The sequence below is a fragment of the Nycticebus coucang genome, chromosome 14, assembly GCF_027406575.1.
Source record: "Nycticebus coucang isolate mNycCou1 chromosome 14, mNycCou1.pri, whole genome shotgun sequence".
In the NCBI taxonomy this organism is placed as follows: Eukaryota; Metazoa; Chordata; class Mammalia; order Primates; family Lorisidae; genus Nycticebus; species Nycticebus coucang.
Window position 1 is genome coordinate 66,115,921 of NC_069793.1, and position 10,025 is coordinate 66,125,945.

Sequence of the window (10,025 nt, forward strand, 5' to 3'; positions counted from 1 at the left end):
GTGGCTGCCAGGGCTCTGAACAGTGAGGTGGTACAAGGCTGGGGGTCAACAGTGATGCCAGTTGAAATGAGCTAGTCCATGAAGATGAGGACTCCTATGAGTGGAGGAGGCCTCCAGAGGGCCAGGTTGGACTTCCTGCTGATAACATCTTGCGGGAGCTCAAGCAATTAATGGGGCTGGGGGATGTGACCATAGTTTCTACCTTAAGCTAGTGGAGTGAACATACCAGTTACATACAGTTCTCAAGATCTTTGCTTCTCTAGCTCCAAAGATAGGGCAAGATGAGGGGAACCAGACAGGTGTATTATTCCTTTCTGTACCTAGGCCAGCTCAACAGAACCCTGGGGAACTGGAGGGAGAGTCTCTGGGCCTCTTTTTCTTACTTCACCTCCCTGCAAATCCTTCTTAAGTATCCTTCTCATCTTCAGGATTCCACCACAGCCCAGGATCAGCTATTTTCTGCTCAATTCCTGTACAAAGCTTATCCAACCTGTGCCCAGGTCCCTCTGTGCTATATTAGGAACACTGAGCTCAGCTGATAGACCCAATTGACCTAACGAGCTGATGGCAATAGTTGGTTAATACAGCCAATAAGGGCTTCACCTGCATCCTTTTCCTGACTCCATTCACATATTACCAGGATCATAATTATTCAAAAAAAGCACAACAATCGGGCGGCGCCTGTGGCTCAAAGGAATAGGGTGCCAGCCCCATATACCAGAAGTGGCGGGTTCAAACCCAGCCATGGCCAAAAACTGCCAAAAAAAAAAAAAAAAAAGAAAATAAAACAACAATCTAAGCAAAAGTTGTTGAAATGTACCACCTCAATAGCCTTTCAGCTCTGTTGGGCCAAGAGGGTATGATTCTACTGGTTTAATTTTAGGCACTTTGAAGGGATATTTAGGCTTGGCATGGTGACTTGCACCTGTAAGCCCAGAACTTTGGGACTGCAAGGCAAGAGGATCACTTAAGGCCAGGAGTTCAAGATCAGCTTTGACAACACAGTGAAAACTTCATTTCTTACAAAAAGAAATGAAAAAAATTAGTTGGGTGTGGGAGTGTGATGGCATGCATCTGTAGTCCCAGCCCCCTGGGAGGCTGAGGCAGGAGGAGCACTTGAGCCTAGGAATTCAAGGCTGCAGTGAGCTGTGATCATGCCACTGTACTCCAGCCAGTGACAGAGTGAGACAATGTCTCTAAATATAAAAGTTTTTTTTTTGTTGTTGTTTGTTTGTTTTAAAAGAAAGTGGGCAGGGCACAGTGACTCACACCTGTAATCCTAGAACTCTGGGAGGCTGAGGCAGGATTGCTTGAGCTCAGGACTTCGAGATCAGCCTGAGCAAGAATGAGGCTCCATCTCTACTAAAAATAAAAAATAAAAAAACTAGCCAAGTGCCTGTAGTCCCAGCTACTCATTAGACTGAGGCAGGAGGATCACTTGAACCCAGGAGTTTGAGCTTGCTGTGAGCTAGCCTTATATCACGGCACTCTAGCCTGGGGCAACAGAGTGAGACTCTGTCTGTCTCAAAAAAAAAAAAAAACACATAAAAATAAATAAAAGAAGGAATATTTGGGAAGATATTTTCTAGCCAAATAGGCACCCTTTGCTCACCTGTGGAGAAGACAGCATTTTTCTGCCTACACATGAGGGAGCCTAAAAGAGGTCCAGGGCTCTAAGCCAAACAGGCCCAGCTCCAGTTATGACCTTCAGTTCCACTCCCTAGGCCAAGGTACAAAATTCAGATCACCCATCAGTCCTGAAGCAGGTTAGACCAGTCACCACGAACATGTGCCTGGCAACCAAATTTGCCTAAGATGAAATTTTGATTATGTGAAAGGAAATCTTTATCTTTCCATACCCAGCTCACAAATTAAAACATTTATTCTTGACTATACTTGAAAGGAAAAGAAAGACAACCAAGACAAAAGGCAAGAAAAGAGAATATTATAAGAATCAAGGAAATGGCTGAGCATAGTGGTTCAGGCTTATAATCATTGCACTCTAGGAGGCTGAGGCAGGAGGATCACCTTGAGCTCAGGAGTTCAAGACCAGCCTGAGCAAGAGTGAGAATCCATCTCCACCAGAAATTGAAAAATTAGCTGGACTGTGTAGTCTCAGCTACTGGGGAGGCTGAGTCAGGAGGATCACTTGAACCTAGGGGTTTGAGGTTGCTGTGAGCTAGGCTGACACCATGGCTCTCTAGCCTAGGAAACAGAGTGAGATTCTGACTCAAAAAATAAATAAATAAATAAATCAAGGAACTGAATCCAATTAGCCATCAAACCTTCATTCATCTAATCAATGACTGCTCATCTATGTTTCACATTTACTAATTCATTCTTTTTTTTTTTTTTTTTTTTTGTAGAGACAGAGTCTCACTTTACCGCCTTCAGTAGAGTGCCATGATGTCACAGGACTCACAGCAACCTCCAGCTCCTGGGCTTCCGTGATTCTACTGCCTCAGCCTCCCGAGCAGCTGGGACCACAGGTGCCCGCCACAACGACCCGCCATCTTTTGGTTGCAGTTCAGCTGGGGATGGGCTTGAACCCGCCACCCTCGGCACATGGGGCCGGCACCCCACTCACTGAGCCACAGGCGCCACCCTACTAATTCATTCTTATAAAAAACCAGTCAACCTTCATTCATCTAATCAACGAATGAGCCAATCTTCATTCAATCAAACATCCTGTATTTATTGGAACAACCAATTAATTTCATTCATTTATTCCCTTTCTTTAACAAATCAATCTTCATTCAACCAACAAAGCAGTAGGTAGTCATTCAATCTTCATTTATTCAACTAAATATTCCAAATAGCAAAGCTCAGGGCTAAAAGAGAGCTCAAAGGCCATTTAGCTCAACCACTTCAACCATGTAGGAATTCTTTCCATTACTGTTTTGCCAAAATGGAGAGCTTGCTATCTTCGAAGTTTTCCTGGTCTGTTGTGGAATAGCTCTGGTTATGAAAACATATTTTTAAAGTTTTCTTCCTTGTAACATTCATATCTGGTTCTAGTACTGCCATGAGATCCTGTCTACAGATAAAGATGGAGATTCTATCTTCTGTGGCCCCCTCTGTACCTCCCTGTCCCAGTTGGTGATGGTCCCTCATTGATCTAGTCTTTTTCCTCTCATCAGACAGGACCCCCTCAATCCAAGGCTCTCTCCTGGTTTGGGATTTGGAATGGGAGTCTACATTCCAAGTACAATGGGTAAGAGGATGGTGGCCTACAGTTCCAAACAAAATGTTTGTCATACCCACAATTTTGCTGAAGAGGTCTCCCCTCACCCTGTTCCACATACCCCTCAACCTCCCTTAGCTACAGTTGGATGTCCTAAGGGCAGCTGCTCCATGAATTTGCTGGATACTTTAGAGATGACTTGACCCAAAAGGCTTAGCCCAAACTGAACAACAGGGATTAGGTAGTCTAGCCATTCATTCATCTGAGTAGTTTGAACCGAGATCTAAGTGGGGAGCTAAGCCATTGGAAGTGAGAGATGACACAAGAATACTCAAAGAAGAGAGAGTGAACAGGTGCCTGGGTCAGTGAGGCCAGGGGAAACCAGAGAGTGAGGTGGGGCAACAGAAGGGAGTGACCACTGCATCTGCAGGGTTGTGGGAGCAAGTGATAGAACAAACTTGCCAATTTAAGCAGAAAACAAATTTATTAAGAGAACTCTGAGTAACTTGCATAAAGTGATCTCCAGTTAGAGGGTGATTTAGTAGTGGGATATATATTTCATTCTAACAAATTATAACACATGACAGGAAAAAAGATTTGTTTCAGAAAATTTAGATAATTATGTATTATTGTAAATCATGTAAAATGATGGGTATGTTAATTAGTTTGATTATGGTAAGGATTTCACAATGTATACATATATAAAAGCATCACGTTGGTCAGGGATGGTGGCTCATGCCTGTAATCCTAGCATTTTGAGAGGCTGAGGGAGGAGGATTGCTTGAGTCCAGGAGTTTGAGACCAGCCTGGGCAACACCAAGACCTGGTCTCTACCGAAAAAAAGAAAGGAAGGAAGGAAGAGCTGAGTGTTGTAGTGTGTGCCTGTAGCCCAGCTGCTGGAGAGGCTGAGGCAGGAGGATTGCTTGAGCCCAGGAGTTTGAGGTTGCCAAGTAACCTCATGATGGTGAGGTTATGATGATGCCACTGCACTCTAGACTGTGCAACAGAGTGAGATTCTGTCAAAAACAAAACAAAATAGCATTGTACACCTTAATTATGTACAACTTTTATTTCTCAATCATACCTCAGTAAAGCTGGAAAAAAATATGGCTTCAGATTAATGTTTTTCCTTTTTGGTGGATAACTGAAAACAATTTTTCTTTTCTTTCTTTCTTTTTTCTGTGTGTGTGGGGGGTATAGAGTCTTGCTCTGTTGCCCACACTGGAGTACAGTGGCATAATCATAGTTCACTGAAGCTTCAAACTCCTGAACTCAAGCAATCCTCCTACCTTAATATCTCAAAATGGGGATGAACTACCACACTCAGCCTGAAAATAATTACTTTATACTATAATTTGGCATCCAAGTTAGTTGTATAAATAGCTTGATTTAAAAATCAAATGATAGTAATGGATAAAAGATTTCAATCTAAGATGCAAAATGATAAAAAAAAAAAAAAAATCCTAGAAGAAATCATGGGGAAAATCCTTGATGATATTGACCCGGGAAAATATTTTATGAAGAAGACTCCATTGGTAATTGCAACAATAACAAAAATAAATAAATGGGACTTAATTAAGCTAAAAAGCTTCTGCATAGCTAAGGATACAGCAATTAAAGCAAACAGACAACCTTCAGAATGGGAAAAGATATTGCATGTTACCAATCTGACAAAGGGCTGATAACCAGAATCTACAGAGAACTCAAATTAATCAACAAAAAAAGTGCAAACAATCGTATTTCATCACCAGGCAAGAGACATGAACAGAACCTTCTCCCAAGAAGACAGACAAATGGTCAAGAAATACATGAAAAAATGCTCATTCTCCCTAATCATCAGAGAAATGCAAATCAAAACCACCTTGAGATATCACCTAAACCCAGTGAGAATAGCCCACATCACAAAGTTCCAAAACTGCAGATGCTGGGGTGGTTGTAGAGAAAAGGGAACACTTTTACACTGTTGGTGGGATTGCAAACTAATATGGCCTCTGTTGAAAGAAGTATGGAGAATCCTCATAGAGCTAAAAGTAGACCTTCCATTTGATGCCTTAATCCCATTACTATGTATCTACCCAGAAGTAAAAAAGTCATTGTACCATAAGGACATTTGCACTAGAATGTTTATCACAGCTCAATTCACAATCGCCAAGATGTGGAAACAACTCAAGTGCTCATCAACCCATGAAAGGGTTAATAAACTATGGTATATGTATACCATGAAATACTATGCAGCCATAAGAAAAGATGGAGACTTTACATCTTTTGTATTAACCCTGGATGGAGTTAAAGAACAGTCTTCTTAGTAAAGTATTACAAGAATGGGAAAGCAAGTAGCCAATGTACTCAATACTAATATGAAACCAGTAAATGAACAACTACATACCCACATGAGAAAAAAACCACAAATTCAAGGGGAAGGGGGGTTTGGTGTGCTTTCACCTAATAGGCACAATGTAAGGGTATATGGCATACCTCCTGGGTGAAGGGCTCAACTACAACTTTACCTAACAAATGCAAACAACATGACCTAATCATTTGTACCCTTATTTTAATCTGAAATTTAAAAAAACTCTATTGATTGTACTCACATATGACAAAAAAACAGATCTGAAATGATATAATTATATTACCGTAATGAAATAAACCCCTAATCAGGAAAAAAGAAAAATCAAAAACTCTTTCATGCTTTCTAAGGAAGATATATCCAGGTAACTTGAGGGGTTTTGGTTTGCTGAGAATAGTCTTATTCAGGGTAGTAGTGGTCTTTTTCTTTTTCTGAGAGAGTCTTACTTTGTTGCCCCAGGCTAGAGTGTCATGGCATCAGCCTAGCTCACAGCAACTTCAAACTCTTGGGCTCAAGCAATCTTCTTGCCTTAGACTCCCAAGTAGCTGGGACTATAGGCATCCAGTACAACATTCAGCTAGTTTTTCTATTTTTAATAGAGACGGTATCTTGCTCTTGCTCAGGCTGGTCTAGAAATCCACCCACCTTGGCCTCCCGGAATGCTAGATTACAAGTGTGAGCCACTGAGCCAGGCTGGGCCCCCAGTAATGATCTTTCCTATCCTAGAGCACAACCTTACCCCATCGGTAAGGACTAGAACCCCAGAACTAATTATGCTTCCATAAAAAGGCAGAGTGGGAGGAGAGTAGGAAAGATGGGGATGGTGAAGACCCTGGGGAGGAGAGGAGCCTGGGGTTGCTTGAGTGGAGGGACAACTACTATGGGCTGCTTGATGTAAAGCCCTACAGTTGATTCTGGAGAAATATAGGTTTGACCTATCATAGGGCCAGTTATATGCAGATTTTTTTTCCAACCAAATGAGGCTCAATTTTCAGGCTTTGAAACACAAATACCAAGGGTTGACTTTGCTTATAGGTGACTCCGCAGGGCTAACTGCAACACTTGAGTATTCACTAATTTGGACGCTGGGGTGGGGGAACCAATCCCCACACCCGCCCCACACTGAGGAATGACTGTACTGCATCTCTGAACAGGAATCTATAAGACAATGACCCTTCCTCACTAAGAACAAGGCCTTATAGAAAAGAATAAGGGGCTTGGCACCTGTGGCTCAAGCGGCTAAGGTACCAGCCACATACACCTGAGCTGGCAGGTTCGAATCCAGCCCAGGCCTGCCAAAGAATGACAGCTGCAACCAAAAAATAGCCGGGATTGTGGTGGGTGCCTATAGACCCAGCTACTTGGGAGGCGGAGGCAGGAGAATCGCTTGAGCCCAAGAGTTGGAGGCTGCTGTGAGCTGTGACGCCACAGCACTCTACCCAGGGTGACAGCTTGAGGCTTTGTCTCAAATTAAAAAAAAAATAATAATAAGGCTTTATGGTAAGGATTTACTTCGGGGTAATTAAGAGAAGTGCTGAGTCTTGCTCTTTGGTGAGGATTATAAATTGAGGCAGTTGGGGAGGGCAGACATATCTGGACTACATTTTGGGTTCCTACTAAGGGTTTTTAATGGGCAGTTCAATTCTCAGCTGAATCTGGGTTTCATTTCATTACCCTAAATAAATAACCAAACATGTGGCTTGGTGCCTGTAGCTGAGTGGCTAGAGCACCGGCCACATACACTGGGGCTGATGGGTTCGAACCCAGCCTGGGCCTGCTAAAAACAATGACAACTACAACAAAAAATAGCCGGGCGTGGTGACAGGCGCCTGTAGTCCCAGCTACTCCGGAGGCTGAGGCAAGAGAATTGGTTAAGCCCAAGAGTTTGAGGTTATTGTGAGCTGTGATGCCACGGCACTCTACCGTGGGTGACATAATGAGCCTCTGTCTCAAAACAAAACAAACAAAAAAATGTACCTCCCTCTGTATCACTGCCAAAGTACCGGGGCAGCCTCATCTAGCCCAAACAGAGATGATATTGGAAGATGACCTGGCAAGCCAGAAGAAGTTGTGGCTGTGAGATCAGCATTCTGACCTGACAAAGAATGGATTTATCAGAAGGTATGTTCATCGGGATTACTTGGTTACAAATCATAGAGTTCATCTCCAATGTGTTAAGCGAATCAAATAAACAAAATCCACCCTGAAATAAAAAGGAAGGGTGGAATTATTGGCTCACATAAATGTGAAACCCATGAGTAAGACTACCTTCAGGTTGGCTATCTCGACACAGAGTCCAGTCACCAGGAGTCTGTCTCCATCTCACCACTGCCTTCTTCTGTGTTCGTTTCCCTTTTGGGTGTCTCTCCTCATATGGTAGCAAAGTGGCCCCCAAGAGTTCCATCTTCATATCATCAGCCTTCCTGGAAAGAGTTTATCTTCCCTATAGTCCTCTGGAAAGTACCAAGACTGAGTCACACGTGGTTGATGGGTTATTTCCCCAACTCTGAAATTGGGAGAATGGGATCAGTCAAACAGGAACTCCTGGATTGAAGTCTCCCAAAGACTTTTGGAGACTTTCCTTTCCAAAGGAAAACAGGGTGCTAATAGCAGAAATGGGAATGGCAAAGCAGCAGTCAGTGAAACATGGGGACCCACCATGAAATGAGCTCAGGAGAATGATGTCAAAAATCCCCAAACTTCCCTATGTGACCCAGGCTGGAAACCAATGTTTAATCAAGCTCTGAAGGACACATGATTAATTAAAAAACTAGAATGTCTCCAGGAAGGGGTGAGGTGGACTGAAGCAGATACCTCTGGCTGATTTGGGTCCTCCTTCCCTCCCCTTTCAGCCTTAGCTTCAGAGACAGGATTTCCTGGCACTGGAGCTGCTACTGCAAGGCTGGCTACCAGGAGAGCCCTGAAAGCTCTGGTCAAGGCAACATGCAACCAGAAAAGACAGATGTTTACAGGAAAGCAGCCACAGGAACAAGAGAAGAGGATGCTAAATTGGAATTAGGGCTTTGCAGCAAAATATTATAGGACGGTGGTGGGAGAGAGAGAGAGAAGAGGCGAAAATTAAGAGGATTTAGGCCATGGAAGTAGTAATCAAGTATGGATTCAAAGGTGCAAATCAATGTCTTCATCCCTGTACAAAAATGTACAAAGTGCTCCCCACAAGTCAAATTATCCCTTTATGAATAAAAGCTCCTTCTATTTTCATTTGTTTCTGTTGGAACCCTGAATGATACCATCCCTGAAATTCTCCCTGTTAGTTGAGGTAATTCAGAAGGAGGTAGGTGGGGGTGAGCTGGGAAGCCACAGAGTAAGCGTGAGCAGCAGAATTCTGGCTGGATGAGCCAGTAACTAAGTGGGGAGTTAGAGAGGATGAAGATATCATCAGCCTCCTGTAGGACAGGGTGGGGCAGGCAGGAGGCTGGCAACTAACAGAAGGTTCTTCAGAGGCAGCTTGAAGCCTGTGGCTAGAGCCCTGGGCTTGCTCTCTTTCACTGGGGAGAATCCTTTCACCAAGAGGATTGACACTCCCTGGGACTTCACAGGTCCCTGAACATGCTGATCAGATTGAAGAATAAACTAAGGGACTCCAAGCGCTTACAAAGTTTGAAACGGGCTCCTGGTGCTGCTGCTGGAATAAAGTGTGCTAAGGGACCACGGCGGTGGGCAGAGAGGACCTGGGCTGAGACTGGGGCGTTCATGAACACTGACAGTGGACCGGAGAGTTTGAAGGTAGAAGGCCCGTGGTGGGGCCTGTGTCAACAGAGTTTGTCAGGACCAGGGTATGGTGGGCTTGGGGTGAACATAGACGCATCCCTCTAGGTCTTCATACTTCCCATGGTTCCACGTGAGAAAGCATGGGGGCGGGAACCAGAGAGCCAGCCAACCAGAGGGCCAAGCAGTGGGACCCACAACCTGGAGGATGTGCTAGGGATCAGACAGATGGCAGGCACAGAGGAAAGCCAGGCTGCCCTTATCTGTGGGAGTCCATGGCAATAAGGGGCCATGTTAAAGCTGAACGAGAGCCACATATTACCTCAGTGGAGCTCACCACATCACAGAGGCCACCAAGGGCAGCCAGGGACCCCTTTCTGCTGCAGAGAGAGGTTGGGCCAGTGGGAAACCTTGCCAAGCTTCTTCCCCATTGCTGGGAGTGGGTAACCAGAACAGCGTAGTTTGTAATTGGCATGCCATACCCCATCCCCGCACCAAGCCCCTTGAGTCACAGTCCTAGCCTGGGTAAGGTAGGATGACTGCCATGAATCACATAGGAGATTAAAGTTTTAAATGAGATTGGTCTAATTTTTGTTAATGAAATGAGAATAGTAAGTTATCTATAACGTTAAAAGAGAGGAAAGAGCAGGGTGAGTGACTAGGGAGAAAACAATAAAAACAAAAAAAAGTAGAATTGTCCTATATGTCTACCTCAACTATCTGAAGTTCTTCAATAACTAGTTGCAACCACAAAATGGCCACTGC

General features: G+C 44.0%; 1 protein-coding gene across 1 annotated transcript; it reads right to left on the reverse strand.

Annotated features, from left to right (window-relative positions):
* Positions 1-824: 824 nt before the first annotated feature.
* Positions 825-6,937, reverse strand: LOC128564523 (putative uncharacterized protein encoded by LINC00269; the record flags this gene model as incomplete). Its single annotated transcript, XM_053559973.1, has 3 exons — positions 825-1,011; positions 1,353-1,369; positions 6,890-6,937. Coding segments are annotated over 3 exons (252 nt in total), but the record flags the coding sequence as incomplete, so codon positions are not given.
* Positions 6,938-10,025: the final 3,088 nt, after the last annotated feature.